This window comes from Pollicipes pollicipes, unplaced genomic scaffold (genome assembly GCF_011947565.3).
Source record: "Pollicipes pollicipes isolate AB1234 unplaced genomic scaffold, Ppol_2.1 Scaffold_4295;HRSCAF=5057_pilon_pilon_pilon, whole genome shotgun sequence".
Taxonomy (NCBI): domain Eukaryota; kingdom Metazoa; phylum Arthropoda; class Thecostraca; order Pollicipedomorpha; family Pollicipedidae; genus Pollicipes; species Pollicipes pollicipes.
The window spans coordinates 39,264,413-39,278,458 of NW_023596461.1; the positions used below are offsets into that span (position 1 = coordinate 39,264,413).

A 14,046-nucleotide genomic window follows, 5' to 3' on the forward strand; every position below is an offset into this window, starting at 1 on the left:
TGGTGACCGCCGGGCGTGCCGCAGCGTGTCCCCGGGACGCCCTCCGTCCCTGTCCAGGTCTGGGTGGTGAGCTGAGCTGTGACCTGGACTGCGCCGCCCGGCAGGACCGTTCGGCGCCACGACGCGGCAGCTCAAGCTGCAGGGCATGGACCCGCTGGTGCTGGTCGACGCTCTGGCCTACATCATGGGCCACGAGGAGAAGGAGCTGTGCAAGCCGGGCCGGGTAGCCATCCAGGTCATACTGGGCACCGCCACCACCGTCATGGGCTCCTTGGAGCGGGTCAGTACACGACTCGGCCTTCAAGGGCGCCCGGCGTTTGACCCGGGAGGGATGGGGGGGGGGGGGGCACTTAAAGTTACTTTGACACAGATCAGTGGCCATCGGCCTTTGTTGTCTCTTTGCCGGTCCTATGTCCATCTTTCTGGTTCGGTAGGGTAATTCCTGTTCCTTTCATTTGGCAGCTCTGCTGGTTCTGCTCCCCGTCCTCGCAGCTGTTCCCTCTCCCACTTGCTGCCGACTCTGCGTCCTCCCGTGCTGGTTCTACATCCCCCCCCCCCCGTGCAGCAGACCAAGCTGCCGCCATGCTGGCTGACCACGTACCACACGTTCATGGTCGTTTGTCAAAGATTGATCCACACGGTGGGTATCATGAATCCGGCCCGGCGAACACTGCTCATAAAAGTTACAGACATTTACACATTTACAACAAGTACGGTCACGGCCACAAGACCTACCAAAAACAGGCTGGGACATGAAACTGGGACAGCTGGCCCCTTGTGCTCGTTTCCGCTCATCACGCTAACTCCCTGTGTCCGTTTCTGCTCACCTTGCTGACTCCCTGTGTCCCGTTTCTGCTCACCTTGCTGACTCCCTGTGTCCGTTTCTGCTCACCTCGCTGACTCCCTGTGTCCGTTGTGTTCCGGTGGTTTGCCATCGGCGCACTGACTCGTACGGTGAGTTCTCCGCTGTGCATCATCTCATGTTGACTGGGTTCGTCCCTGCTGACTAACCATTCCGTGTTGACCCCGCGTGTCCTCTTACTCGACCGCCTCCTTGCAGGCTGTGTCCCACCATGCTGACCATGTGTGCGCATTCCTGCTGACTGTGTCCTTCTTCGCTGGGTGTGCCCCTTCCTCTGGTTGCGCTGTGTTTCTGCCTCCCTCGCTCTCCGTTGACGCCGTGTGACCCTCCGTGGCGGCCGGGCGTGCGTGCCTCGCTGCTGACGCGCGCGGCACGCGGCCGCCACCGACCCACCGCTTACGGGCGCGCGGCGCTCTGCCCGGCCAGGCGTGTCAGCTGCCGCTGATGGAGTACCTGTCGGAGCGGCTGTGCGGCCTCTGCTACGAGCGCGCCTGGTACAGCAAGCTGGGCGGCTGTGAGGCAATCGGTGCGCTCACTTCGTTCATGGCCATCCGCTGGCTGCTCGAGCGACAGTACATCTTCGTGCGCGCGCTGCTGTTCGTCATGACAGACCTCAGTGGCGAGGTGAGACGAGCGAGAAGCGCGCGACTCTCAGGCGACCACCGGGGTGGGAACGTGGCGCACCGACCCGCGCCTTTGTGTTCAGAGTATTCGCATGTCGACAAGATGAAACTAAGGGGGCGGCAGGTGTCGGTCGGAAGGGGGCTGGACGTCCACGTGGGTTGTGTGGGTTCCATTTCCTGTCGACGTCGTAGCTTATGCTGTAGTTAATGCTCCGAGAATTGTCATGCGTCTACATGCACCATGCGATCTTTAAAACAAGATTGGACGATCGTAAGTTTCGATATAATTCCCGAGATAATCGTCTTTTGGATGTTTATCGCCCACCAAACTGGTTTCGAAACCTTGTCTAGATATAAAGGGAAAGCTTGGAATGCTGAAGCATATGATATTTGTCACGTATTGTGTATTTGTTAGGCATCGCGGAGTATTTGTGTAATTCATGTACACCCCTTGACAAGTCGCCGATAGCGGACCGTGTTTGGCCGTCTGATGTTGGACCTGCCGGTGACTGACCGGCGCCGACTGGGTGCGGCCGCCAGGTGTCGAGCGGGGCGGTGGACAAGGCGCGTCAGAACATGGACCGGCTGCTGACGGCGTGCGCGTCGCCGTCGCCGGCCGACCAGGCGGGGGACGGCGAGCTGGCCGCCGTCCGCGCCAAGTCGCAGCATGACGTCACCAACGAGCTGGTCCGCCAGCTGACCAGCCCCAACAGCACGGCCCGGCAGCAGGTGAGCCGTGACACGATTGTCTTAGTTTTTAGAAATCTTCTCAAACGCCCAGTGTGGTTTCAGGAAAAAACCGTAGCACCATTGATCATCTTTTAGCCGTGGACTCAACTGCGCGCATTTCTTTTTAAGGAAAGGCGACACGTAGGAGCTGTGTTCTTGGACATCGAAAGGGCCGACGACACAACCTGGCGATATGGCATCTTACGGAAGCTGTTCCAGTATGGCATACGCGGAGCTATGGCTACCATTCTTATGAACGTTCTTGCTGGCCGTTTCTTCCGAGTCCGTGTTGGTTCCATATGCTCGAAAAGATACGCCCAAGGGAACGGCATACCCCAGGGCAGTGTTCTAAGTGTTGCGTTGTTTGCTGTCATGATAAATGATATCGGGGACAGTCTTCCCCAGGCGATTGGCCGCTCGCTTTTCGCTGATGACCTCGCCATCTGGTGCAGCTCTGTCACGGCAGCGTCCATGTCGCGCCAGTTGCAGCTGGCTGTGGCGCGCTTAGAAAGGTGGAGGATACTCAACGGGTTACGGTTTTCGACCTCGAAGACAGTCTCCGTCCACTCTTGTCGACGCCGACGTCATTGTCCCGACATGGCGCTTCAGCTTTATGGACAGCCGATTCCCTGCAATACGGTGGCACGGTTTTTAGGGTTACATTTTGATAAGCGTTTGACCTACAAGGAGCATCTTACGGAGCAGGTCGGAAAACACTTAGTGTTATACCGTTCACTGATACGCTCCCAGCTAGACTATGCGTGTTTTGTATATGATGGCGCCTCTGAGTCCGTAAAACGTACATTGAATGCGGTTCATCATGCTGCGTTGAGGATTATTACTGGTGCATTTTGTACGTCTCCGACTGCCAGCTTGCTTGTGGAAACCAACGGACCTTCGCTGGCTACCCGAAGGAAGTTGTGGGGGTTGCGGTACACTTGTAAGCTCGTGGAATTCCCGAACCACCCAACACATGACGCCGTGTTCTCACGCCACACATCTAATGTTTTTCAACGCGAACAAACATCACGCGTGGCGCCGATCTGTGTGCGTGTTCATAATGTTCTTCATGAGAGTGGCTTAAGTTTTCGGGGTGTGGCACGCCCACGTACCCTGCCAACCGCTATGTGGAGGATAGTATCGCCAACTGTCGACATCTCATTGTCGGAGGTTCGAAAGCAAATATGATTCCGTGTGTTGCCAGACTAACAGCTCTGAAACATATCGAGACTTATCGGGACTTCAGAATTACTTGTACAGACGGCTCCAAAACGGACACAGGTGTTGGTTCCGCCTTTGTGTGTGGCCCCGATACGCGATTATTTACACTTGCCAGCCCATGCATCCGTGTATACTGCAGAACTTGTGGCCATCATTAAGGCGCTTTGCTTTATAGAGGCGACCGAAGGCAGTCTGCACGTGATTTTGTCGGATTCCCTAAGTGCTCCTTCGGCATTAAGACGTTTTTATCCGGTAACTCCGCTTATACAGGACATTTTACTGCGTCTCGACTCTCTGTACCGGGCTGGCAAGACCATAGGACTTTGCTGGATTCCGAGCCACGCTAGGCATTGCGGGAAACGAGCTGGCGGACGCTGCCGCAAGGCGTGCAACTTTGCGTCTGTCGCAAAGCGTTCCCATTACCCGCTGCAGACCTATACTCAGCCATCTCTACTTTTTCGCGAGAATGGCAGAGCACATGGGATGAGATGGGCACCAGCAAGCTGAGAAGCATTAAGTCGATTGTTCAGGAATGGCAGTCATCCTATCGAAAGTCGAGACGGGAGGAAGTTATCTTGTGTCGCTTGCGGATTGGCCATGCGTATGCCACACATGGGTACCCCCTATGTCGCAACGAACTACCACGGTGTCGCCACTGCGACGGCGCGCTCACAGTGGAACATGTGCTCGTACGCTGTCCCGTACTATGCGTCGAGCGTCCGGGTACCATGGCCCGGTTACGTCGTCCCTGATTCTCCGATTTACTATGTGACAGCTCAACATGTATCGAACATAGCCTCGGTTCGTATCGCATGTAAAGTTCTGCACTTTATATGCACCTGCCTGAAAAGTTCGTACCGCGTGTAGGAAGTTTTTAGGCTGCTGAAAAGCTTTTATTAACATTTTATCATGGGTTCACCTAATCGGACATCAGTGGTGACGACTCTCACGTTCCTGTCACGACTCAGCTGTTTTCATTTCTGACTGATGTAGGATTTTTCAGCCATTTGCACTCGTAGGTAGTCATTAGTTGTTATGGGTGCAAAATGACCTCAGTAGTCGGCGCGCCCCAAAACTCCAATCAACAACCACAAGTGAGCCGTCCCGCACCCCACGGCTGGCGACGGCACGTGCACGCGAGGGGTACCTCAGCTGGCCTCGGACGGCTGTCGGCCCGTCCGCCGCCCTGACTCTCGGCACGGCTGGCGACGGCACGTGCACGCGAGGGGTACCTCGGCTGGCCTCGGACGGCTGTCAGCCCGTCCGCCGCCCTGACTCTCGGCACGGCTGGCGGCGGCACGTGCACGCGAGGGGTACCTCGGCTGGCCTCGGACGGCTGTCGGCCCGTCCGCCGCCCTGACTCTCGGCACGGCTGGCGACGGCACGTGCACGCGAGGGGTACCTCAGCTGGCCTCGGACGGCTGTCGGCCCGTCCGCCGCCCTGACTCTCGGCTGTCCGCAGGCGATGCACAGCCTGGAGCTGCTGTCGCGCATCCTCAAGCGGTCCACCTCGGAGCTAATCCAGCCGCACAAGGAGGCGCTGGCCGACATGGTGCCGCCCAAGAAGCACCTGGTCAGGCAGCAGCCGGCCAACGCCCAGATCGGCATCATGGATGGCAACACGTTCTGCTACTCCCTGCAGCCGCGCCTTTTCACCATCGGTAGGCGGCTAGGAGCCGTTAGCGAACTGTTCTGTTTTGTCTGGTGTTGCAATGGTATGTGAAGGCGTGTGTGGTGTGATTCTGCAAGGGGAGGATTGGCCGGACGGTCTGACGAACGGGACTGCGTCAGGTTACTGTCGGCCCTAAATTCCATCTGGCATGCCATTTACACGCTATTCAGAAATGTATTTGTAAACGGCCCGCCGGCGGAGGCAGAGCTCGCTGTTGAAGCAATCAGAATGTATGGTAACGGAAGAATCGCGCCAGGAGTTCACGCCAGGTGACAAGGGCGAGGAATTAGACCCGACGCACGCTACGGATTCCCCGTTTCTATTGCGAAACGGGACTGCTGTTTTCTTCCGAAGGGAATATCATCTACGTAGTGTTCGACTGGACAGGGGTGTGACCGAATTCTAGCGTTACGACCGGCGTCGCCGGAAATGTGAGGTCAACATCCCCACGGTCCAGTGTAGCCAGTGATCCTCGGTGGGATTGCCTTCGGACAGCCGAGGAGGGGGGGGGGGGGGGGGGAGCTTAGAGCAGACCGAGTTCCGTGATTGGGCTTGGTGGATGTTGGCCGTTTCGGTGCCCTCGTCGCACATTCACTCCGCTAGCTTCTCAGACTTGTGCCATATGCTGATGCGCAGGTCTCGCGGTGCACTACGCCCCTGAAGTTTTGCGCTTCACGACGTGTCGTGTTGTTTGAGACGAAGGCGTGCTCTGGGCGTCGTGAGAACTGGTATTGGGCGGCATGCTTCTTCGGTGGTGGGCCGGTGCGATGGGGATGCTGTTCCCTCGTCTATCCCGATCTGACGCCGCCAGCCAACCTGCGTGAGCTGCGGCTGTGGAAAGAGCTGTTTTCCCCGTCTATCCGAGCTTACGCCGTCCGGCCGACCGCGCGGTGATCGGCGGCGGTGGGAGAGCTGTTTTGTCCCGCGTCGGTCTTGACTGGGTGCTGGCTGTCGGGCCCGACTGCGGCGTGAGCGACCGCGTGAGCGACTGCGGGCGGTGGGAGAGAGCTGTTGTCCCGCGTCTGTCCCGAGCTGACGCCGCCAGCCAACCGTGCGTGAGCGGCGGCGGTGGAAGAGAGCTGTTGTCCCGCGTCTATCCGAGCTGACGCCGTCGGCCGACCGCGCGTGAGCGGCGGCGGTGGGAGAGCTGTTGTCCCGCGTCTGTCTTGAGCTGGCGCTGTCGGCTGACTGCGCGTGAGCGACTGCGGGCGGTGGGAGAGAGCTGTTGTCCCGCGTCTGTCCCGAGCTGACGCTGTCGGCCGACTGCGCGTGAGCGGCGGCGTTGAGAGAGCTGTTGTCCCGCGTCTGTCTTGAGCTGACCTGATCTGGTGTGATCTGCTCTGATCTGTCCTGAGCTGACGCCGTCGACCGACCGTGCGTGAGCGGCGTGTCCCTGCGTCGGCAGACCTGACGGTGAGCGAACACAAGGTGTTCTTCAGCGAGCTGTTCTCGCTCTGCGAGGCGGACGACAGCAGCCTGTTGAAGCTGCCCTGCTACAAGTCCATCAACTTGACGTCCATCCGCCAGTCGGCTCTCCGCTGCCTGGCGGAGTGCTACTACATCCCCAACTACCGCGACAAAATCTTCTCCGTCCTCTACAACCGGGCGCTCAACTCCAGCAGCGCCGAGCTGCAGGAGTGTGGCTTCCAGTGCATGAAGAAGCTGATTGCCGGCGCGCAGCCGGACATGGAGGTGGTGAGTCCCGCCGACGGCCCCGGCTCTGATCCGCTCTGCCAGCAGCCTCCAGGCTCGGAGGACAGCTAACCCGCAATGCACCCTTGTTACAGGACATTTTGACGCTCTCGATAACGTTAAATGGCTGGAGAAACGGCAGTATTGTGCTGGATTACAGGTCGCCAAGGGGTACATAACAGGCGACGAGCTGCTCTGTCTGGTCTGGTTTCGTTGTGGACACAGCGTTTAGCCGTTGCGTCTGTCCTCTGACCCGTTCGTGGCATCTGTCCGGCAGGTGCACAAGGAGATGCGTCCGCTGCTGCTGCTGCTCGGCGACCACCGCTCGCTGACGCTGAACGTGGTGCCCCGGCTCAACTACCTGACGCGTCTCTTCCCCAACACGTTCAAGGAGAAGCTCTGCGAGCAGCTGGTGCAGCACCTGCGCAAGTGGATGGAGGCGGCCATTCAGAGCGCCTCTGCGGGCGCGCCTGCTGCCGGCGGCGCCGCCGGCGACGCCGACAAGGAGAAGGCGGCCAACCTACGCACGGCGCCCACTGCCACGCAGGAGTACCAGATCTGCACGGCCATCCTGGCCATCTTCCCGCAGATCCCAGCCGCCTCCAGCCGGTACGTTGGTCGCCGGTCGGGAGGAGGTGGGAGGTGGTGCGAGGGACGCCGGCCAGAGATGCGGAGTTGAGGGCGGGCGGCAGCCTGGTATGGTGGAGGGTGGAGGGCTGGGGTGCCCTCCAGGGATGCAGACGCCCGCGTTAAGGAACGTCACCTATGTTTCGCAGCGGGGCATACGTGGGGCTGCCTTTGCACCACAGCGGCTTGGGACGTGGGTGGGTGCCTCCAGGGCTTCATGATGAATCGTGGATGACCGACTGCCGTGGTGTAGCATGGGCGTTGGGTGGCAGTCTCCATTAGTCCAGAGTGCAGAGGTAGCGGCGGCCTTTCTGCAGCCTAGGATGGAGAGTGGCAGTGGGCTTTAGGGGTGTGGGTGGAAGGCAGCTTCCAGAGGTGTAGGGCGGAGGGCTGGTGACAGTACTCAGGGCTCTGGGATGGAAGGCGGAGGGCAGCGTCACAGATGCGGGGTTGGGAACGGATTATGAGTTTTCTCCGTACGTTGATCTTCGTTGAACAGGCATTTTCCTCGGCGTGTGTTGTCAATGATCGTTCAGCTGCTGACGCCGTGCTTTCATTATCACCTGGCACTGTGTGGCACCGGAACTGGAATGGAATGGAATGGTCTGGGCCACTCTCACCTGTCATTCAGAATGACGCCATCCGTCCGTGCCGCGGGCGTGGTGCCACAGTCGGGACCCGCTTGCAGCCTGAGTAGTGGGTCCCCTGGCTTATGAGCCGAGTGCCGGCCGGGACGCCGCGTGCGCGGCCGCCGCCGGACGTACCGCGCCGCGCGCGCACGGCGGCGGCGGCGGCCGGGCGGGCGCGGTCTGACCCGAACGTATCGCGCCGTGCGCACGGCGGCGGCGGCCGGGCGGGCGCGGTCTGACCCGAACGTATCGCGCCGTGCGCGCCCGGCGGTGGCGGCGGGGCGGGCGCGGTCTGACCCGAACGTATCGCGCCGTGCGCGCGCGGCGGTGGCGGCCGGGCGGCGCGGTCTGACCCGGACCCGGCCCGTCGCGTTGGCAGGTTTGTGGAGCTGCTGATCCATCTGGTGCTGACCACCGAGTCCCAGCTCTGCGTGGATGCAGGCTCCACCATGCGCACGCCGCTGCTGCAGTTCCTGGCGCGGTACCCGCAGGTAGGCGCAGGGGCTTAGTGGCACCCAGCCGTCGTCACAGACGCTCTCGCCAGCGATAGCAACCCACGCGCAGTGGTGAACAGAGCTCTGAAGTAAAACCCAGCGAGCGCACAGAGACCTGGCCACATGCCTTTGCCAGGGCCGTTCCGTATGTTTTGATTTGCCGCGTCAAATGTCTTGCTTTGCCGTGAGGAGGTTTAGATTTGCCATGTTTTGTCAGGGTCGTCGCGTGTATAAATGTCCTCCCTCACTCGAGACCTGCATAGTGTGCATGTTGGACATCCCGTAGAGCCATTGCTGGCCGGCGGTGCCGCCACCAGCGCCGCCCCGCCAGCACAGGGTCGTGACCTGAGCTGGTCAGCGCGGCGGCGGGCGGCCTGTGCCGCACCAGCGTGCCCCGCCAGCACAGGGTTGTGACCTGAGTTGGTCAGCGCTGCGGTGGCCGGCCTGTGCCGCCACCGTCGCCGTCCCACCAGCACAGGGTCGCGACCTGAGCTGGTCAGCGTCGCGGTGGCCGGCCGGCGCAACCGGCGACTCGCAACAGGACTGCTGACATCTCTTTCCAGACATACAAGCAGCCTCCGAACTCCACTATTGCTCCCACTTGCGGTTGAAATGTCGCATGTCTTCATGTTTCTTTTTTGGGGTTTAACATCCAGTAGGAAGCTAAATTTGCAATGCGGTCATACATGAACTTAAGCTTAGTTCTCACTGTTGTTGTTTTCTAGATGCACGGGACGATTGCAAGCAGCGATACTATTCAAACGGTAAATTTCGCCTGGCTTGAAGGAAAACCACATGCTATCTGTTTGGTTCACTGGTATGGCACGTGCCCTCAACAGGGTATTGAGTAATGGAGCCATGTCATGTAGTATGGTTTCCAGTTGATGGACGACACCCAGGTTTTGCCAGCCATCTTGGCGCTTACGTACACGGTGTAGTAGGTGGCGGTGCTACTTTGAGGTCATTGTTCCTCGGTCGTGTCTTCCCAGGAGACGATCGACTACCTGATGACGGAGACGGTGTTGAAGGAGCAGCAGAACAGCCGCTTCCTGAAGTACCTGATCAACCACGAGGACGGCCAGTGCTTCAGGGAGATGGTGCAGAACTCGGTCGACAAGCTTACCAACATGGTGTCCGGTGAGTGGAAAGACCGTCAGCAGAGGGCGGCCAAGTGCGTGCTGCACTCTGGCATTTTAGTGGAATTAGACTCGTTAGACTTAGGCTTTATTAATTAGACTCGTGGAATAGCGCATTGATGCTTTTTAATGAATGAGGCTCATTATGAAAGGACTAGCGACGGAAAAATATTCGTCACGGACAAGGGCGCTTTGAAAGGGTTGATAACTGCAAAGGTTAGTTGCCATGAACGGTTATGGATGGATTTCATAGCTTATGAGCTTGGTATGTAAAAGACTGGCAATGAAAAAAGTGCAAGTGCAAGGGGTTAGTGCGGGAAATTCGGAAAAAGCTCGCGAGCAAGGTTTTGTTTAAAAGCGTTGTATTGACAGGAACCTACCCGCAATGGAATAGGTCCGAAGTGGGTGAGGTTCGTTAGGATGCAGGGTTGTATGGGGCGTGGATGGTGTCCGAAGTTTCGCGCGCAGGGCTTTCGCAATACAAGGGCTGGCAAAATCAAAATGTAGTTGAAACCTTAGGAATTTACGCACCTTTGCCGACATATATGTGTGCCCAATGCGGGTTCCGTGAGGGAAAGGGTTTCCACGTCAACAACATTATTGGTGAAATCCTATTCCTGTGCGAGTGTTGACCTAGAATTATGTGGCACTGGCTTGGCCCCATCTCAGCTTGTGCCACTGGCGTGAGCACCTGATTGGACCGGCGCCACTCCTCCCCATGCGCGCGCACGCCGCCGCGTGTTTGTGTGTGACCTGTCCCATCACCCGCCGGCCAGCCGCTGCGTGTTTCGTCTGACGGCGGCCCTCTGTTGTGCAGGCGCCGTGTCGGTGCAGGGCGAGAAGGACAAAGCCGAGCTGCAGTTCCAGGCCGTGCACATCTGCTACCTGCTGACCAAGCACGACGACCAGTGGCTGGCCGGCCAGTCGCACCTGGTGCAGGCCCACAAACTGGTGAGCCTCAGTGGGCCGGCCGTCAGTCGCCGCCGCCGCCGCCGCCGCCGCCGCCGCCGCCGCCGCGCTCCGTCGCGCGCTGGTGTGGACAAGTGTGGACCTGTCGCCCGAGTGTGGACAAGTGTGGACCTGTCGCCCGAGTGCGAACAAGTGTGGACCTGTCGCCCGAGTGTGGACGAGTGCGGACCTGTCGCCCGAGTGTGGACAAGTGTGGACCTGTCGCCCGAGTGTGGACGAGTGTAGACTAGTGTGGACCGTGCCCCTCGCCGGCGCCGCAGCTGGCGGGTCTGACGCGGCGGCGGCCGTTGCAGGTGTGGTGCAGTGACGCGTATCACGAGCAGCACCAGCGCGGCGAGCGCACCGAGTCCGGCCACTGGCAGCAGCCGCGCCTGCTGGCCCGCACGCTGCTGCGCTACTTCATCCACCACCCCGACAACGTGCACCTGCTGCTGCAGCTGGTGCGCGCGCTCACCTCCAGGTGAGGCGGCGTGCCGAACACGTCACAAGCAACAGGTCCCGTGATTCATGGCTGGCTGGCGGTGTGTTAATCTAATGACGATGCATTAGCATTGCTGAGACGCCGTCACTGGCGCCACTAACGGCGATGCCTACCAACGCCAGCAGCATTGATCTTTGCACAGTGAAACCAATGGGACCGGTTGTCTCCGCCGTAGAGGTCGTGATGCTCTGTCGCTTCTGGCCTTACCAGTCACATTTATCGTCCAATAATGCTAATCCTACATTTCTTCCTTTGGCTGGACATGGACACCCAGCGTTTTGTCAGATGCGTGGAGCGCATTGCACATTCCCGACTAGTGAAATATATTGCAGGTACATCGTAGATTTCCAGTTCATCAAGGACTTTCTGGAGAACACGGTGGCGCAGTCGTACACGGTGGTGTGGAAGCGAGACGCCTTCTTCAAGTTTGTGGAGCTGTACCAGGATCCCAACATCAGCCAGCAGCTCAAGGCCAAGGTAGACTCCGCCACAGCTCCGCCGTGTAGCCCTGGCTGGCGCCTCTGGGGAAGGCAGTGGCACACTGCTGGTGCTGTTCACGTACGGCCTGATACAGTTACGCGATGACATTGGGTCAAGTTTCGAGTAGTTTAACGTGCGTTGTGTGGATGTTTTGTGAACAAACTAAGACAGGTATGGCGCCTTCACGATGCGCGCCAATCCGCCCAGCTAGTGGTGGATGGTTGATCCTGCCTCCGGTCATGATGTTGGACATTATTCTGATCCGGTGTCTGCGAGCCTGCATGGACGCTCGGTGCCAGCTGTAGCAGCGCAGCTGTACGAGGCGCGCAGCGGCGGCCGCCGGCCGGGGGCTGGACGTTGACCGGCGGCTGGGTGGGCGTCAGGTGCTGCAGTACATCATCATCCCGTGCTTCGCCGTGTCGTTCGACCGCGGCGAGGTGGACCAGCTGATCGGCTCCCCGCCGTCCCCCGAGGACGACTCGCCCACCAACATCGTCAGCGTGTTCATCCGCTCGTTCATCGACACCGAGCGGCCGATGCAGATCAGCGACGGGGTGCGCATCCTGCTGCTGCAGCTCTCCTGCCTGCTCATCGAGCACGCCTCCCCGCACATCCACGACGTGGCCAACAAACGCCAGGTGGGTTGGGGACGCTGGGCCAGCCAGCCGACCGGGCGGCGCCGCGTCCCGCACGCCGTCGGACGGGTGGGCGCGCGAGAGCCAGACTCTTCACCTGAGAGGCTCCGTGTGGCCAGGCGCCTGCGGCTGGAGCGCGCCGGTGAACGCGTGGTTTGCATCTTTGTTTCCCGTAGTCGAGCGCGCATCCCTGAACTTATCTAACAACTGGGTGTCATGTCAGTCGCTGTGTACTCTCGAGTGGAATTGGCGTGCTGGCGTTCACGTCTTAGGCCACGCCGCTGAGGCGTGGCCGGCTGCTGTCGCATGTCTCACCAGTTTCGCCGCTGACGGCGGTTTACGAGGGGCTGACACCCGCGGCCGTTGCCAGGGCAACAAGCTGCGTCGCCTGATGACGTTCGCCTGGCCGTGCCTGATGAGCAAGAACTGCGTGGACCCCACCACCAAGTACCACGGCCACCTCCTGCTCTCGCACATCATCGCCAAGTTCGCCATCCACAAGCGCATCGTGCTGCAGGTAGGTCACGCCGGCCTACGCGACAGGCGCCGCTCCAGCACGGCCGTCGGACGGAGGGCGCGACCTTGGGGTGGCGTGGAGACCTCGTCACGTTTGATGCTGAGGCGGTGTGGTCCGCGGAAGTCGGCCGTGGTGTGTGACGGTGCCGTGCGCTCTGCTGCGCAGGTGTTCCACAGCCTGCTGAAGGCGCACGCGATGGAGGCGCGCCCGGTGGTGCGGCAGGCGCTGGACATCCTGACGCCGGCCATGCCCGTGCGCATGGAGGACGGCAACACCATGCTCACTCACTGGACCAAGAAGATCATCGTGGAGGAGGGGCACCACTCGCTCACCCAGCTGGTTCACATGCTGCAGCTCCTCGTCAGGCACAACAAGGTGCGGCAGCCGGGCGCCAGCGCCCGGAGACACATCCAGCCGCTCCAGCCGGCGTGCGCGACAACTTCCGGCGTCTTAGATCTAATTTTCGTTGGCATGACGTATCCTGAGATGTTGCCTGTTTGGTCTGCGTGGCGGCTGGGGAGACACGATCACTTGCTGCTGAGGTGGCAGCATCGCAGCAGGTGTCCCGCAGGGAGAGATCTCTGTGGTCGAATCTTAGAGTGTGCAACCAACACCCACTCCCGCGTGAGATGCTCGACGAGCAGCTCAGACAGTGACGTCATGGCGTCATCTGCAAAAAAATTGCAAAGAAAACGTGAAATTTCTCTAGCGTGTGTGTATGTTGCCATGAGCTTGGCGATGCTGCTGCTCCTGGATACATTGGCCGAGCCACGTTGAGCTACCAACTCGCACAGGCATGCGCTCACGTCACTCACGCCCGCATGCCCACGATCGGCACTTACCTGAGACATCTTGGTGACCCGCACTACACTGCGGCGGCCATCCGTCGTGCTTTGCCGCCTGCACCACCTGGCTGGGCACTGCTAGTGCGTGTGGTGAGCCCGGTGTGTTGGCAGGTGTATTACCCGGTGCGGCACCAGCTGCTGGTGCACATGGTGAGCTCGGTGCAGCGGCTGGCGTTCAGCACCACCGGCACGCCCGAGCACAAGAAGCTGGCGGTCGACCTGGCCGAGGTCATCGTGCGCTGGGAGATCGTCCGCCGCCAGGACGAGGTCAGTCCGGCCCCGCCCGTCACGGCACGGGTCAGAGGTCGGCCAGGGGCTGTCGGCCGCGTCAGAGGTGGCGCCAGTGGTGTGCGGATCCGGGACCGCCGTGTGATCATTTGTCCCGCCGCGGCTGGAGCGGCAGTCGGCCTGGTTGTCGTGCTAGAGGTATTAAT

General features: G+C 60.1%; 1 protein-coding gene across 1 annotated transcript in view; it reads left to right on the forward strand.

The window, feature by feature from the left end:
* Nipped-A (Transcription-associated protein Nipped-A) overlaps window positions 1-14,046 on the forward strand; it is a 113,398-nt gene that overhangs the window by 16,469 nt on the left and 82,883 nt on the right. The window contains 15 exon segments of the mRNA XM_037220554.1: window positions 84-280; window positions 1,289-1,486; window positions 2,026-2,214; window positions 4,898-5,096; window positions 6,513-6,802; window positions 7,077-7,408; window positions 8,435-8,546; window positions 9,539-9,686; window positions 10,503-10,636; window positions 10,948-11,114; window positions 11,468-11,612; window positions 11,999-12,253; window positions 12,621-12,767; window positions 12,933-13,142; window positions 13,724-13,879. Of these exon segments, the coding sequence (XP_037076449.1) occupies window positions 84-280; window positions 1,289-1,486; window positions 2,026-2,214; window positions 4,898-5,096; window positions 6,513-6,802; window positions 7,077-7,408; window positions 8,435-8,546; window positions 9,539-9,686; window positions 10,503-10,636; window positions 10,948-11,114; window positions 11,468-11,612; window positions 11,999-12,253; window positions 12,621-12,767; window positions 12,933-13,142; window positions 13,724-13,879 (2,879 nt within the window).